We start from the raw sequence: 16,607 nt of genomic DNA on the forward strand, positions 1-16,607 counted from the left end.
TCAGAGAGGTAGCTGTGTTAGTCTGTAGCTTTGAGAACAACACGAAGTTTTGTGGCACCTTATAGACTAACAGATATTTTGGAGCATAAGATTTCATGGGCAAAGACCCGCTTCATCAGATGCATGAGTGGGGGGGTGGTTTCAGAGGGGTATTTAAAGAGTGGGGTCCCAGTAAGAGGGAGGGCCAGAGCTGACAAGGTCTATTCAGCAAGGTGGAAATGGCCCAGTATCAACAGCACTTATCAAAAGAGGAAAAAACGAGTCAGATCAGACGGGGATGTAAGCCGTCCTCAGAGTCTAGTGGGGAGCTATTAGCACCCAGAGCAGAGAAACTGCCTTTGTAAGCTGTGAGCCACTCCCAGTCTCTGCTTAATCCAGGCTTAATGGAATCAAATGTGCAAATAAATTGCAGCTCAAAGATTTCTCTCTCCATTTGATTTTTGACATTTTTTTGTTTCAGAACTGTCACCCTTAAATCTGCCACTGAGTGTCCAGGGAGATTGAAATGTTCCCCCACAGGCTTCCGTACATTAGCGTTACTGATGACTGATTTTATCTTCATTTATTCTTTTATGTAGAGACTGTCAAGTTAGGCCAATGTAAATTGCAGTGGGGCATTGCTGGCACATGATATCATATATTATATTAGTAGATGTGCAAGTAAAGGAGCCCCTGATGGTACAGTTGGTGTTAGGTCCTGTGATGATGTCACTGGTGTAGATATGTGAGCAGAGTTGGCAGCAAGGACTGATGCAGGAGCTGGTTCCAGGACTAGGGTCACTGGTTTGTGATTTGTGTTTAGCTGATATCGCTCTCCTTTTTGTTTTGCTTCTTCAGTCTTATCATCATCTGCTTTTAAAACCAACCACATCAGTTCTAAGATAGTCATTTATCACAGCCGTTGAACCTTAGCAGCTGATAAGAGTGCCATTGTACCCAAAAAAAAGCACAAAAAAAACATTGGGACAAAGGTCTTACATTTAATCAGTCTGATTTTTGTTTCAGTGTCTCTCTGTTTGTGGCAGACAGTGAGGGACTAGAGAAGGATTTCTTAATAACCAGTCTAGAGCTATTTTTGTTTCTCTCTCAAGGTGCCAGTTCAGGACATAATATTCATTTCTAGGTCAGGGAACTTCAATGCAAAATAAAGAGTTCTGCATGGAAAAAAATGAATGGGTTGCAGCAAGGGGTGTACTGAGGGAGCCGAAAGCATAACCATGAGGTGTACATGTAGATAGCTGTTCTGCAGTGAGGTGTCAGGCTGCAGAGATCCATGAGAAGAAATAAGTATTCCAATTCAGAATCTTCACCTTCATGGTGCGGCTGCCCTACTTTAGTCACTGTGGGAGCCACGTCCTTAACTGTAGGGACGACTTTGACTTTGAGCCCTGACATGCTCAAGAGAGTATTTGTTCTGTTGATAGTTTTTCCACCCAAGCCGCTGAACAATCATGAGATGGTAACTTACTGTTAGGAAAGCAGGCCACATCCAATCCAATGATCACAGAGGTGAAAGCCAGGATAATTTATCGCCAGCACCATGAGTCAGTCATTCTTAAAGAGGCCAATTTTAAAATATCACTTTCAAAGGTGTTTCACAGTCATGCCCCAGTGAAGAGCATTTACTGATTGCAGTAGAGTTATGATCCCCCTGCCTGACTTCTTCAAAGGTCCCCAGGCTGAGCAATAAGGTAAGATCCCTGCTGTGGAGGGCCATGGGCATTACATTGGATCTGTGGCAGGCTGTTCTGGTATTTCCTTCACCCCTTCTTTATGCTGTCCCCTCGATGTATTTCAAATGATAGTGGAGATGATCAAGAGCATCATATTGGAAAAATATTGCGTCTGGCAGTAGCTCAGCAAAGTTGTCAGCTTATAGAACATGATGTCTTACAGAGGTAGCCGTGTTAGTCTACTAATGACAGATGACCCCGCCCCCACACACTTTTTTCCCTTCTCCTACTTCCTTCTCCCCTACATTCCAATCCCTGCTATATAAACCCTGGATTCTTATTTTTGCTCCAAATCTGACGTGGGTCTTACCCATGAAAGCTCATTACCTACTAAACAAAACTGTTAAACTTTAAGGTGACAGAGGACTGCTGGTTTTTGAAAACATAATGTGATTATGTTTTAACCTGCAAAGCCTGATGGGGGGGCAGGGGTGGTAACAAGTAGAGCAGATGACCCATTGGTGGTGGTGGGGCAACAGCCTCCACTTGTGCCATAGCAAATGACACCTCTCGAGCTGATGTTCCTTTGTGTGCAATCCAGTAGGATGAGGGAGATACAGTCCCTGAACAGATGTGCACAGGAGATCTTGCTGTAACTTCTAGCTGAGGGGTATTCAGCCTGGAACAAAGAATGCTAATTTGGTTAAAACAAGAACTGGCCTGAATCATTTAATCTCCAGGATGCTAGTGCCTCTTGCAGCCCGATGTCCCTGAGCTACTGAGAGCCACAGAACACCCATCATGCCCAGCCCACTTGGATGCTTGCCAGGAGTCAGACAGCTCTGCATTCTGTACCTCCCACAGGAATGGGATAGCATTTTGTATGACAAATGTGCTTTATCTGCCCTTCCCAATCTTATTGCCCTAGCTAGTTTTAATCCATTGTAGAATGTTAGGAGCAGTCAGTAGTGTGGCTAATCACCACTCCTTTCCTTAGCTATTGTCCCAGTTAGCGTCTGGTCTGGGTGATGGGGGAGTGGGGCATGGTTGGACTTCACCACAGTTTGCAGAAATTAAAAATGCCCGAGACTAAAAGCATTGTTCTTTGGGCTGGATTTTCAGGCCCATCAAGCCCTCTGTTTGCAGGATGCCTAGAGCAGTGGGACCTACTTTCTGTGAGTGCTGCTATCCTATGAACAAAATCCCAGATGACCTTTCAAATTAAAAAAGGGCAGAGAAAAATGTTTAAAAGATCCTTCCCTTCTCTCCTCACTCTTTCAGATTTTTCCTTATACCATCAAAGGGGGTTTCTACTAAAGGGGGAGTGAGGTATTATTTTATCTTTTTCCCTTTGTGGGTCACCTGCCTAAAGAGCTGAGGCCACCCAAGAGAAGCTCAGGTTTTAGATTGAAAATCAGTCTTAAAAATGAGTCCTGCAATTTCCTAATTCAGATTAGCAGAGCAGATTACATGTATGCTAAACACACCTGCAAAGGTGTAACCAATTCCTCCCAAAGGCCTTGGTGGAATTAGGGTTAGGCTCCAAAGCTTTAGAATTAAATTTTGTTCTTAACTGAGGCATTTGTGAAGGTTTCTGATGCATTTAGGTGTTTGTGACCGAACCTTTTTTCTTCAGACTGCTGCAGTTGCAGCTGTGCTCTTTAGGCAAGTGGAAAGCATTTTCTTTTGGCTCTCCTCTGCACTTAGGTAATTTAATGTCTCCGCAGTCTTGCTGCAGTAGGAAAGCTCACCATGCTGCCTTGTGGTGTTGGGACCATGGGGGTGAGAGGAGATTTTTCATCAACTGTTCATATCAGAACAATATGCTTCACAGAAAAACAGATTTCTGACTTGATCAGTATTCTTTGAACAGATTTCCCTACTCCTAGGGAAAAGCACAAAGTGCTGCTGGGAGATAGTAATCTGTCAGAAATCACAATCTGTTTGGGGATGGCAAAACTAACTCACTTGCTTTGGTACACTTTGCCTCAGATAATCATTTTTGGCAAATAATGGTTTGCTATTCTGTGTTTGAAAACCATGAATTTGTCAAGTTTCCAGAGGAAATTCATTCAACTAAAGAAGAATTGGTATTGATCTTTTTCATTGGTTATTAGCTGCACTTCTCCAGCAGTGCTGTAACTAGGCATTTTAGCAGAGAGCAAACATACCACTCAGGAGATGCATGGGGAGCCAGGCGAGGTCCTGTGCACCTGCAGGTATCTGCCTTCCATTTGGTGCAAAAGTTTCCAAACTAACCTGTGGGAGTCAGCATTTCAGAAGCTTGTGGGACCTGCCCAGCTGGCTCAGGCCCTGCTCTTCCGTGCTGTGGTAGCTGGGGCACATGCTGCCTGGCAGCCTTCCCTGCACTGCTTTCAGGGGCAGATTAAGAACAGGTGGGGCCTTGGTACAACAGAGTTGCAAGTGATCCTCCAGTATATAAAGTACTAATGTACAGTTGCACACCAAAACAACAAACCGTTATACATATATATAAATCACTGTTACACATAATGACAAGACACATTTCTTTGGTTCCATTCAAGCAAATTTAAACAAATGGAGTTATGGAGCCTTGGGGCCCCTCACACCTAGGGGTCCTGGGGAAACTGCCCCTTTTGCCCTTATGTTGATCCACCACTGGCTGCTCCTTGAGCCAGGTCACCTCTGTACAGCTGGGCACTCCACAGACAGGGCGGGCAGCACAGCTTTGAGCTGTGCCCTTTCAAGTCTGCTTGCCTCCCACAAAGGAGCTGGGGTCATCGGGAGACCACCCCTGCCCATGGAGCAAGGCTGCCAGAAGATGTTCCCCAAGGCACTCGCTTACCACTGCTCTTTGGGTCCTGGTTCCCTTATTCATCAGTCCAGCGGTGACACATGGGGTAGTCACCTGCCTCCCTGCTATCAAGAGTTACATGTTGCTTCTTGGCTGAGCAGCAGCTGCAGACCCAGTGACAGTGGGTGCAGGGGAAGGCCTTTAAGCCTGAGCCTGTCAGTTGCTTCAGGTGCAAAGCTTCCAGCAAGAAATGCATGATTCTATCGTTATTCAGAGGCATCGGTTTATTTTCTCCAGGATTTAAACAAAGAAGAACGCACGGCACACCCTCTGTGCACAGCTAGACTTCCTGACTCATGCAGGCTGGAGTGAGATTCTGTAAGGCTAGTGGCAACACAGCTGTCATACCACTCTAGGATGATGACCCCGAAAGGTCTGATATATCAAACAACACATCTAGGGAACTCCTAGCTTCTAGCTCTGATGGCGCCTCATCCAGCTGACACTGGAATGGCCACTGGCGTTTCTGTTAAACAAAAAAAAATAAACCTGACTAGTTTGAGACAAGGACATTTCCAGCCTCCCAAACACCTTGGGTTAGCCCACCCCTGCCTTTCCTCTACCTGAGAAATGAACCTGGCCAGGTGCAGCTGCAAACTGCAGGCACAGGGGGAGGCAGGGGACATGAGTGGTGGTGGGATATAGGATGTAAACTGAGCAAAGAGGTGGGAGAGTGAAAACCGAAGAGAACAGAGGGAGGAGCAGGTACTGAGGGAGAGGAGGAGCTGGAGGGTGGGAGATGAGGAGAAACTGTACCAGATAAAATGCTTTACAGGACACCCTCAGGTGCCAGTCTGACTTGCAAGATCTCCTTCTCTGTCATGGACTTCTCTATAGTTAGACAGAACATGTTCTTTTGTTCTGGAGGTGAACTGCTCCATGGAGGGGACATTTCAATTTAAACAGCAAGGGTAAATGTGTCAACCCCAACTAGTTCTACAAAGTAAAAGTCTCCTGAGAGACTAGCAAATGTCAAACACCAAAAGATGTACACTCATCCCTCGCTTTAGGAGCACAATTGGTTCCCAACTTTCTGCTCGGAGGCAGAAACTCGTAAGAGGGACACTAAATTCCTATTAAATTACATGTAAAAGTCTCTGATTAGTTCCTAGGGCTCCCAATTGGGGAAGGAGTGTCAGCAGGTGGCACTGCTTTTGAAAGGAAAGTGAACCTTGGGTTAAAGGCTGGGGGTAGTTTAGGGCTGTGAGCAGGAGGGAGGGCTAAAAGCTGGTGGGGGGGAGGGTCTGGCTGTGGGTTGGTAAGTGGTCGGGCTGCCGGGGTTACAGGTGGAGGGTGGGGTCTGGCCGCGGGGGTTACAGGCAACGGTGTGGGGGGGGGGGTCTGACTGCGAGGCCGCAGGGGTTACAGGTGGTGGTGGTGGTGGTGGTAGGGGGGTCTGGCTGCGAGACTGTGGGGGTTACAAGCAGGTGCGGAGTGGTCTGGCTGCTGGGGTTACAGGTGGGGGGGGGTCTCGCTGCAGGGCCACAGGGGGTACAGGCAGTCACATGAGGGTCTGGCCGTGGGGGTTACAGGTGGCGGGGGTGGGTCTGGCCTTGGGACCGGAAGGGGTACAGGTGGCACAGAGCGTTCTGGCCGTGGGGCTGCGGGGTGGGGGGGGTCTGGCCGCAGGAGTACAGGAGGCCGCGGGTGGGGGGGTATGGCATGGGGCATCCAGGTGTCTGCAAGCTCAGGCTGCAGGGCCCACAGTGGGGTCAGGCTGTGGAGCCGCCTGGGGTACAGGTGGTGGGGTCAGGCTGTGGTGCCAGCAAAGGGGTCTGGCTGCTGCAGTTCAGGGCTGCAGTGAGCGGGGTCTGGCCGCTGGGCCTGCAGGGGCATCAGGCTGCTGCGGTTTGGGGCTGTGGAGTCACAGGGAGTGCAGGCAGCAGTGGGGTGTCAGGCTGCGGGGCCAACAGGGGATCAGGCTGCAGTGGGTTGGGGCTGCGGGGCTGGTGGGGCGGGGTCACACTAGGGGGTTGGAGCCGGGGGAAGTGGGCATAAGGCTCGTATGAGCAGGGGAAGTTCACTCGGAGAGTGAACTAGGGTAAGTAAGTGTGTCCCTTGTTTAAGCGAGTACTCATAAATGAAGTACTCATTTAACGAGGGATGAGTGTACTCAGGTGGTACTGGCCCTGGGATAGGTACCAGCCACACAAGAATTATCAGTACTGTTACTGCCTCAAATATGCTGCCTGATTATTAAATACAGCTGCTTGTGACAGAGCCAACATTTAATGATCAATGTGCAATAATTTCTTAGTAGGACTAGAATTGTTTGAATAACATGCCTAATATGATAGAAATAAATAATACACCTCTACCCAAACAAAAGTACATCAGGGCTATGGTAATGTGGCACTTCAGAATATGCTAATAAGGTGCTGTCATGAATATGTGGGATTCATTAGCATAATGGTGGCTGTGCGCACTTCGAAAGTGTCAGTTTTGAAACGTGCCGCCCCTGTAGCCGGGGGCCTTTCAAAACAGCCTCTGATTTCGAAAGCCCCTTCTTCCCATCTGGGCTATGTCTACGCTAGTCATCGCCTTTTGAAAGGGGGATGCTAATGAGACAGTTCGGACTACACTAATGTGGCATATGCATTCCTCATCATCCCATTAGCATAATAGCACCCACAGCAACTCAAAAGTGCCTCTTTCGAATTGTGTGCCCCCCATGTAGATGGGGGGCCTTTCAAAAGGACCCCCAGTCTTCAAAAGCCCCTTATTCCTAATGCTAATGAGGCACTGCATATTCATGACAGCACCTCATTAGCATATTCTGAAGTGCAGCATTACCATAGCCCCTCCGAAAGGAGGGGCTAGTGTGGCCACAGCCCAGGTGTTTTAGTGTGGCTGCCCACTGCCCACTCCTGGGCATGGTCCCTGCTGGTAAGCCTCAGGTTTTGATTGTCTATTGCGAGGGGTCCTTAAACTAGGTCTTGGTGGTCGTGTGATCGTCACACAAGGTGGTGGTGCCAGCATTTCTTCTCTCCTAGAGTTGGGCTGGCTGATGCTTCTTGCCGTACTTCCTTCTTTCTTTGCAGGACTGTTTCCTTTTGAAGAGTCTGATTTGTTCTCTTGTATCAGAAAAACAGAGATTAAAAATAGGAGCCAAGATTATTATTATTTCATTCAAAACAAACACGCTCTCCTCACCTCCCTCCATAGCTGCTCCTCCCATCACCCTATTTATACACAATAAACCAGCCTGTATACACTTGTGCTTTTTCAGCAGTCTAAACAAAAAAAATTGGAAGTATGGTGAGCACCATGTATTCCGGCCAACTTCTAGTTTAGGTATCTACAACCCATCTGCCTAAGTTCACTTTACAGTTTTATTTTGATAGTTATAGAAGGCAATAGTTCCAGTATGCTTACTGCATAATAAATAATACATCCATGCCTGTATGTTTATTGTGCATCTGTAAGAGTCAGATTCTTGATATTCATTTGTCCAGAAACATTTCGCTGTTTTTTCAGAATATTCTCAAGTTAATTTCACATGATATAGCTAGATAGGGCCTGAATCAAAACCCTGGATCCAAACTCTCCAAAATATTGAGTAACTTCAGATCAAAGCACTGGGATTTGGGGCCCATCACCTATATTAAGGCTCCTTTGTACTTGTCTAGAATGAGTGTCGTCTCCTGACATGTTTAGGCATGATTGGCTGTATGGATATGTTAAAGGATGACTTAACTTGTTCTGTTGTAGTTTCTCCATGCCGTAGAAGCTATGTTCTAATTCAATAAGTAATAATTACTTAAAGGAATTCCTATGGTCGGTGTTATACGGAAGGCCAAACTAGGTGGTCACAGGGGTTCCTTCTGACCTTACTGTTTATATTTCTGTTCTGTTACATAGAAGTAATGTAATGTTTTTTTGCCCACAACCCAAATTTAAATTAAAAAACAAACAAACAAACAAAATTCTCATCCATCCGGATCTGATTCCTAATCCTATTTTTAATTCTCCTCTTTGAGAGGAGCTGGGATTGCTCTGGAGTGAACAAATTGCTGCCCAATGGGAAGATCTTGCCTCAGTCACATCTCCACAAAAATTTCTTTTGGGAAGCTGTGCTGAAAGGAATTCCCTGTGTAAGCTGAGGGATTCCAAGGACCTTTGCCAAGGCTGTCTCTACACTACCACTTTCGTCAGGAAACCTTTTATTAGTCGGGGTGTGAAAAAACACACCCTGGCTGACATAAGTTTTACTGGCAAAAGTGCTGGTGTGGACAGCGCTGAGTTGACAGAAGAGGCTCACCCACCAATGTAGTTACCGCTGCTCATTGGAGGCATTTTAATGATGCCAGCAAGAGCATTTTCGCCTAGTGGTACAGAGCGGCTATATGGGAGACCTTACTGTGGCACAGCTTTGTCACTGTAAGGTCTGTAGCATAGATGTAATCTCAGGTTGCACAGGATATGCCCAGGTAAAATATACGTTGGGATTTCTCCAGTAGTACATGGAAGCTTAGTCAGACAAAATGTAACCCGCATCCAATCCTCTTGCACCAGTGTGTCTGAGGACAGGATTCAGCTCAATTTTTTTTGTCCGCAGCCATTCCGTGGTAAGAATTGTGACACACAGGCATGTCTAACAATATCCTGGACAGACTTCAGTACATTAAGTTTAAATTTTTTAGGAGTCTGTTGTATTAAAAGTTGCATTTTTATGTGGTGATGCAGCCATGTATGTAACTTTTCTAGGAGACTGACTAAAGTGAATCTTGGGAAAATGCTAGGGACAGTCTGCAAAGTTTAATTCCTAGGAAGTACTGGTGAGGAGGGGATTTCAACTCCCAACCTAATGATGTAGTCTTTGAAACTTCACTTCTTATGGTGGCTTTTTGTATGCTGATGCCTTGTTATAGTTCAAAGATCAAAGCTAGACTCACCAGGCCCCAATAGACTAAGGAAGGACTTTTGAATCAGGGCTTTTATTCTGATCTAGCAAATGGACAGGTCTCCTGGTTCATGGAGGACAATTCTTTGGCTGGTATCAGTCCTTCCAACTCTTTCCTGACTCCTTATGGAGATTTGGTGGGGGATGAGATTGAGATCTCTAGTAAGGTTCTTTTATTGTTTTTTCCTCTAGAACGCACCTACCTTTGTAATGCTTCTTACTTTCTTAGAAAAAGCTGTGTGATAATTTAACTGGCCATAGTTAAGTTGTCAGTCTCTGAAGAGAAAGAAAGCAGGTCAGCTTAGGCAGTCTGTCTTTTGCTGGGAAAATACAGTGAAGGCAGGGAACTATTCAGCTTGGAGATAGCTGGTCACAAGAGGAGACAGATACATGCCTCGCTCAAGAGAGGCAACAGCTAAGAGAGCTGGAAGCCTGAGAGTGGGTGTCCTTGCTGGACCAATGATGGGAAATACAGGCATGGTTGCCCTGAACTGTGACAAAAATCTCTGACATGTTTTACCTTCTGTTGGTTTGGGCTGACTCACGTTCTTTGCACTAGGAGCGAGCAAGTCTTCTAAATCGTGCATTGCAGAATTAGTTGTAGCTTTGTTGTTCCTCTTGTTTTTCTCCTCTTCACGTTGCTGCACAAATTTAAAACTGTTAGATTTTGTTTGCAGTTGGAGACATCATCTGTGAAATAGCTGCTTGGTGTCATGCGTTTCTTGTCCTGAACTCCCTGGGGTGACATAGTTTCATGAGGCCTCTGTCTCGCTAAGTAGCAATGCCCTCTCTTTCATGGCCCCGTCCGTACTGATTCCCCACTTGTTCCCACTATGGAGTTGATTTGTTTAGTTTTAAACAGCTTATGTGCCTCTGAAGTCCATTAACCCTGGATCTAAGGTTTTGTCTATATCATATTTGAGAAAGTTTATAGAAACACACAGATCACATTTTAAAATGTGGGTACAGTTAAAGTTAAGCATTTAGCATTAATTTCTGGAGGCTGCTGATTCATGAGTGCCCTTCATGTTATATTACTCCTTAGGTGTAGATCATGGAATGTATTTTATGTGGCCTTAATTCTTCTCCCTCTAAGATCCTGTTTGAGATCAATAAAATGGCAGATACAGCCTCTCGCAGGGCTAGCTTTCAGTTCTGTGTCTCAGGAGCTCTGGGTTCTAGTCCTAGCTCTGTTCCTGGCCTGTTGCGTGACCTTGGTCAAGTCCCTGCGCTGCTCTGTACTTCAGTTTGCCTTTCTGTAAAATGGAGATGAAGATCATGATCTCCTTTGTAAAGTACCCAGAGAACAACCAGTCAAAGGTGCTATAGAGCAAAAACCTAAGTGTTCTTGTTCTGTTTGCTTTGCAATTTTTAGAAAGTCTCCGTGTTCTGTTGGTAACACTTTATCAACCTGACAAATTTTGGTTCCATTTGGCATTCCCTGTACTAACATTAATCACACTGAATTATTTGGACATTGAATTTATTATGTGGGTATTATACGTACTTTGGGGAAATGTGACTTAATTTCAGCATAAGTTAATATCCACTTATTAGGAAGTGGTACTTATCATTATTTGCAATTAGCTGCTGAATACTGCCAAAGAAAATGCACAATAAAGAAAATTCATTTATCATTCAGTTCCATAACATAGTTTGAAAGGAAAAGCTATTTAAAATAATGCTGTAGGTCAAAATGCACATGTATGATGTGTTAGAAACAACTGTGCTGGATAAATGCCATACATACCATTTGCATTTTCTTCTTCAGTTCTGTATTGGCGCGCTGATATGCTTCTGCCACAGCATTCAGGTAGTAGATGGCTAGGCTATAAATATATTTAAAATAGATATTATGCTGACAGGTGAGTAGTAGAGTCAAAGGCCTAAGGAGGGGAGACATGCAGATAAGTCCTCTAGCTGCCACATGCAGCAGGGGAGGTGCTTAGATGAAAAAACAGATAATATTTACAAAGGAGCTAAATTATACAGGGAACTTCCCAAATAAGCAATGCTGCATGGGGTTGCTCTCCTTTGACACCATGCTTGCCAATTTTGGAAAACATACAAATTGTGTGTTACAGTCGGGGCGTAGCGTGGTGAATAGCACAAACTGCAGGACCAACAGCAACAGCTGGTAGTATCAGCCCATGGCTAAGTCACTGCTGTGTGGTTGTGGTTGTGTGTGTGTGCACGGAAGAACTGACTAGAAAGTGTAGCTCTAGTTAAAAACTTTTAAAGCACTTTATAGCTACAGAAACGATTTATGTGAGGGCACAAAGGCTAACTTTCTGGCAGCACTCTAAAAGCCTCAAACATTTCCCTCCCTATTCGACCTTCTGCAAATTGTCTTCAATCTGTTTTCCTCCCACTCCCAAAACACTCTGTCACCTCTTTCTCTGTCACTGCACTCAGATGGGAGTTAAACGAGAGTGGGGTTGGCAACCAAAATAGTACGAAGAGTCATTTTTAAAAAATTCTGTATAAAACTCCATAATTCAAGAGTCAGAATGTGCATGAATACAAGATGGTCCTTAATAAGTAACATCACACCATACTTTTTGTAACCCCTGTTTTAAGAACAGCACACACAGTGATTTGTAAGGTTATACTTTTTTACTGCAGGACATTCCCACACTTTTCACATATTCTGTTTCCTCACACTTCACATGTTCTTGTGTCTTCCTGACGTTCACTCCTGAACCTGTTTTAATGATTCCAGTTTTACTTCACATTTAGTTTCAGTTTTCTTTCTTAAAACACATGTTGGCCTTCACAGCAGGAATGTCGTAAGCTTCTTTTTCCCTTTCAAAATCAAGACTATATTAGCAACACAATCAAAACACCATATCCCATAATGCACTGCACATATTAAAGCGGGAGTTATCCAAGTTTTTGAGATGACATAGTGTTTGCTATTTAGATCGGAGTTGTTCCTTGTTGGGCTTTTAGGCATTCACAGTTTATCAAAAATGATCAGGAGGGCATTTTTTTTTTTTTTACTTTGCAATTGTAGCATCGGGAGCCACACAGAAGTCTTTAAACAGTCGCATGTGGCTCCGGAGCCGCAGGTTGCAGACCCCTGAACTAGAGACTATTATAAAAAATGCCACTTCCCATGTGCAATAAAGGCACTGTCCCCATCCCAGGCATGTAGGTTCTGAAAGCCAGTAGGTCTGTTTGTAAGCGTATTGTGCAAAAATGTTTGTGGACCAGTGAAGACTGGGAAGATATTAAAGTCATCAAGTGATAAGACCAACCCCAAAAGATTATCTTTAAAGAGCCAAATGACTTGCTGGCGTTGCTCAGCTGAGTTCAGGAGAATTACACTTGGAAACATCATGGCCTGTTCTGAGCTGCCATTACTTACACAGTGTGTGTGACTATTGTGAAAACAGAATGCTGATGTTCATCTTGGATATTTGTATGTCTCCGACACTGTAGCACCTCACAATCTTCATTGTATTTATTGTCACAACATCCCTATGAGAGAGGCAGTGTGGTTATCCCCATTTTACAGATGGGGAACTGAGGCACAAAGAGGTTAAGTGTCTTGCCCAAGGTCACACTGGAAGTCTGTGATAGAGCAGGTAAAGGCATCACCGTCTTCCACATTGAGGGTAATGACCTAGCCCCTGAGTGTTGCCTCTTCTGGAGAACACTGCTCCACTCCACAGCCTGCAGCTGAACTAGTAGGTACAGTGCCATTTGGAAAACCAGTGTAAACTAGAGCCAGTTTTGAGCAGAGTCATGGACTTTGGACTTGATTCTTTCTTGCACAAAGAGGAAATTCCAAAAAAAAAAAATAGTAGAAGGCACACTAGAGCGAATCAAAATCCAAGGGGATCGGAGCTGTACTGGCAGTGACATGCAGTCTTTCCACCACAGCAAGATACATATTTTAAAGCATGCTGAAGTGTCTGGGACTATCTCATCCACAGTGTCGCCCACCATCCAGTAATATTTTGGTTGTCATCTCCTGCTTCTGTAGAATGATTTTATTCTGTTAAAATCCAAACATCATCTGCTCAGTGACTCTGCACCGTTCCTGGAAGAGCACCATCCACTCATTGCTGGTGCCTTTTTAAAAAAAAAATATTCTTGTGTCTCATAAAGTAATATTGGAACAGCAAAGCTTACTGGCAAGTTTATAGTTTGACTGTGTAGCTATGGCTCAGACTCAGTGAGCTGGAAACCAAGTTAGAAGGCTTTTTATAGCGTAGGTTTAAAAAGAATGAATGCAAACTCTGCTAAAAAGGACAAGTTTGTCGAGGGTTAGTTTCTTTGGAACCTATTCCTGGGAGGTGTGGAAATATTGTGCATATAAAAGGTCTGTCTGGAAAGAACACAATTAAGTTTGCAGAGCCCTCTCCTATGTAATTAAGGCAAGCCTCAGTCTACTCTTCTGTAGATTAATGATGCAGCATTTGGGGAAATACAAGCTTTCCCTGTGCTCCTGGAAACCTCTTTTGGTCTCTGTAATCAAATGATAGTTTCATATCTACTTAACTGAATCTGATGATTTAAAAATGACTGATCTGTTGCTTTTGGTTCTAAGGTCCTTCATGCATGTCTGCACTTAATTGCCTGAAGGACCCATGTTTTGAAAAAGATGTGAATAGAGCAGTAGAGTAAGGATTTAGTGCTAGAACCTAGGACTGTGGGGGTCCTAGGTTGCTGAGACTGCCTCATGACCACCAAGGGAGATGGCCAAAGTCATGTCTTGCCCCCCTGGATGTACCATGGATATCTGATAGCTTCACACCCGTTATTTGAGCCAGGAAGTGACTTGGATGGACTGTCTGAGCAATTGTGCAGACTTCTTGCTATTGATGCTCAATTAGACCCCGCTCTTGCCCGTCTCTGTTGGCTCTGTGTGTTCTTTTGCCCCTTTTTCTCCAGCTCTTTGAATTACTTTGAATAAATCAGTTTCCTTTCTGCAGATCCCAGTTTCCTTCTCTGTCTGGTGGCATCTCTTCATTAATAGCAGTAACCGTCTTTAAATCTTGGGATGTCTCCCCATTTAGCACTGTATTTAACAATAACACTTAATGTGAACTTGGTGACTTTTTTCACATCAGGGCATTAATGCATTCCCACCCTACTTGTTGCATTTTTTGTTAGCAAGCTGGGCCTGCATTTCCTTTCTTGTATAGATGTGACATGTTTTCTCGATTTGCTCCGCTTCTGCACTGCACATGGCTCCGTGAGAAATTACTGGAGGCGTTTTCAGCCTGATCTGCTCATAAGCTTTTGATCCTCACTGAAGAGGGCTTGATAAAGGAAGGATAGGAGGGGTATAACATGAAACAGGGTGGTGAAGAGACTCTGCAAGAAGCTGTGTCTTAGGGTTTGTCTTCACTACCCAGATGATCGACATCACCTGGGAATGTGCAAAATCGAACTGTTGGGTCAACAGTCAATACCTGTTTTCCTCAGTCTTTCAAGGAGTTTCTCCTGCTGACCTCCCTCAGTGAGGACGCCCAGAAAGTCCCATAGCCTCAAAGAATTCTAGGGCTAGAAGGGACCTCAAGAGGTCATCTAGTCCAGCCCCCTGCCTAAAGCAGGATCAACCCCAGCTAAATCATCTCAGCCATGACTATGACAATCCAGGACTTAAACACCTCTAGGGATGGACATTCTACCACCTCTCTCAGTAACTCAGTCCAGTGCTTTACCACCCATCTGGTGAAACAGTTTTTCCTCATATCCAACCCTCTGTAACTTCAGACCATTGCTCCTTTTTCTGCCATCTGTCACTACTGAGAACAGCCTCTCCATCCTCTTTAGAGCCCCCTTTCCGGGAGTTGATTGTAGGTAAGTCAATTCCAGCTATGCAATTGCTGTATCCGGAATTGCATATCTACAATCTACTTTAGGTCTAGTGTAAAACCTGGCTTCACATAATATGTGATTTATCCCCCAGGTGTTTTTTGTGCCAACATGTGTAACTTACACTTCGTGGGTGTGGCTCATTCATGCAGTCTGGTGCGTGTAAGAGGTTTGAGTCTGCTACAGCTTTCAATTAAGAGGGTAAATTCTTTAACTCCAGCAGTAAACATCAGATTTTCAGCTGTGTAAGTGTTAAGTTCAAATCCTTCTTTTGCCTCAGGTGAGGGCTAGTTACCTATCCTTAAACCTAGTTTATGTAAAATGGCACACATGCGCACACGCCAGAAAAACGAGGCAACTAGAAATAGAAAAGAAACAGGGGCAAAACAATTTCACTGAAGTCTTATATCTGCGATGTGTTTTGTGGTAATTGAGGCAGAGTGTAAATGAATTGGCGACAGCTCAAATTGTTCCTAGAAAAAGGAGAATTGTGGAGGGGTGGAGAGGGAACAAATGAATTCAGTTCTTTCTTGGCAAAGTAGAGCACATTTGCTGAATGGCTGCCTGCCTCTTAAACCAAGCTAATATAAATTTATGATCCGCTCTTTGTAGAGGTTTTTTATTTTTATTAAGGCTGCATTGCAGGTTGCCTTATCTGCTTCATTTAGGAGGGGAGATACAGTATCTTTCAGAGCTAAGTGAAAGGCTGGCGGCTGCATTTTCTCTTTTTAATCTTGTTATAAATTGGATCAGGAACAATGTAAGGGACTGCCCTCAGTTTGGATCTCTGAAACGAAGCACAATAGCAAAAATATAGACTAGCATGGCTATCTCTCTGTAGTACAATAGCAGCGGTGGTAGTAGCAGCTAATTTATTATAATAAGGGACGCAGGAAATCAGGGACTAGAAATGATTCCAAACTACCTCATTATTTCTGGAGAAACGGGTAGATGTGATATAAAACCAAGGCCATGGCCACTTGTTATTAATTATGACAATCAAGGGCAGTGGTAGATTTAGCTGTGTAGATGCTCATTCACATTAGCTACTAAAAAACTTACAGGTGATAGCTGTTATGTCTCTGAACATCAGATAAACTGAAAGGCATAGTTGGCTTATTTGCTGCTTTAATTGGCTCCGAAAAAAAATAAAAAAGCAACAACAAAATAGTCCAGTTCAAAGCAGTGAGAGGGGGTTTTAGTTCCAGACTACCTTCCTAAATGCCAACCATAGCCAAGTCCAGCTGCTTTCAATCAGCAAACCTTTTGACCTCTGCCATTCTGAATTTTCCAGACATTAAAAATGTAGAAACCACAAATAATCAAAACAGTTCCCAAAGCTACAAGTACTAATCACAGGTGT

At 44.3% G+C, this 16,607-nt stretch overlaps 1 protein-coding gene across 1 annotated transcript in view; it reads right to left on the reverse strand.

The window, feature by feature from the left end:
• Positions 1-7,350: 7,350 nt before the first annotated feature.
• The window catches only part of TMC2 (transmembrane channel like 2), a 56,120-nt gene continuing 46,863 nt past the window's right edge, over positions 7,351-16,607 (reverse strand). The window contains exons 18-20 of the mRNA XM_074986084.1: positions 11,163-11,241; positions 9,933-10,053; positions 7,351-7,583 (exon numbers count right to left, since the gene is read on the reverse strand). Of these exons, the coding sequence (XP_074842185.1) occupies positions 7,351-7,583; positions 9,933-10,053; positions 11,163-11,241 (433 nt within the window). The remainder of the gene's footprint in view (positions 7,584-9,932; positions 10,054-11,162; positions 11,242-16,607) is intronic.

The sequence above is a fragment of the Carettochelys insculpta genome, chromosome 2 (assembly GCF_033958435.1).
Source record: "Carettochelys insculpta isolate YL-2023 chromosome 2, ASM3395843v1, whole genome shotgun sequence".
Lineage (NCBI taxonomy): Eukaryota > Metazoa > Chordata > Testudines > Carettochelyidae > Carettochelys > Carettochelys insculpta.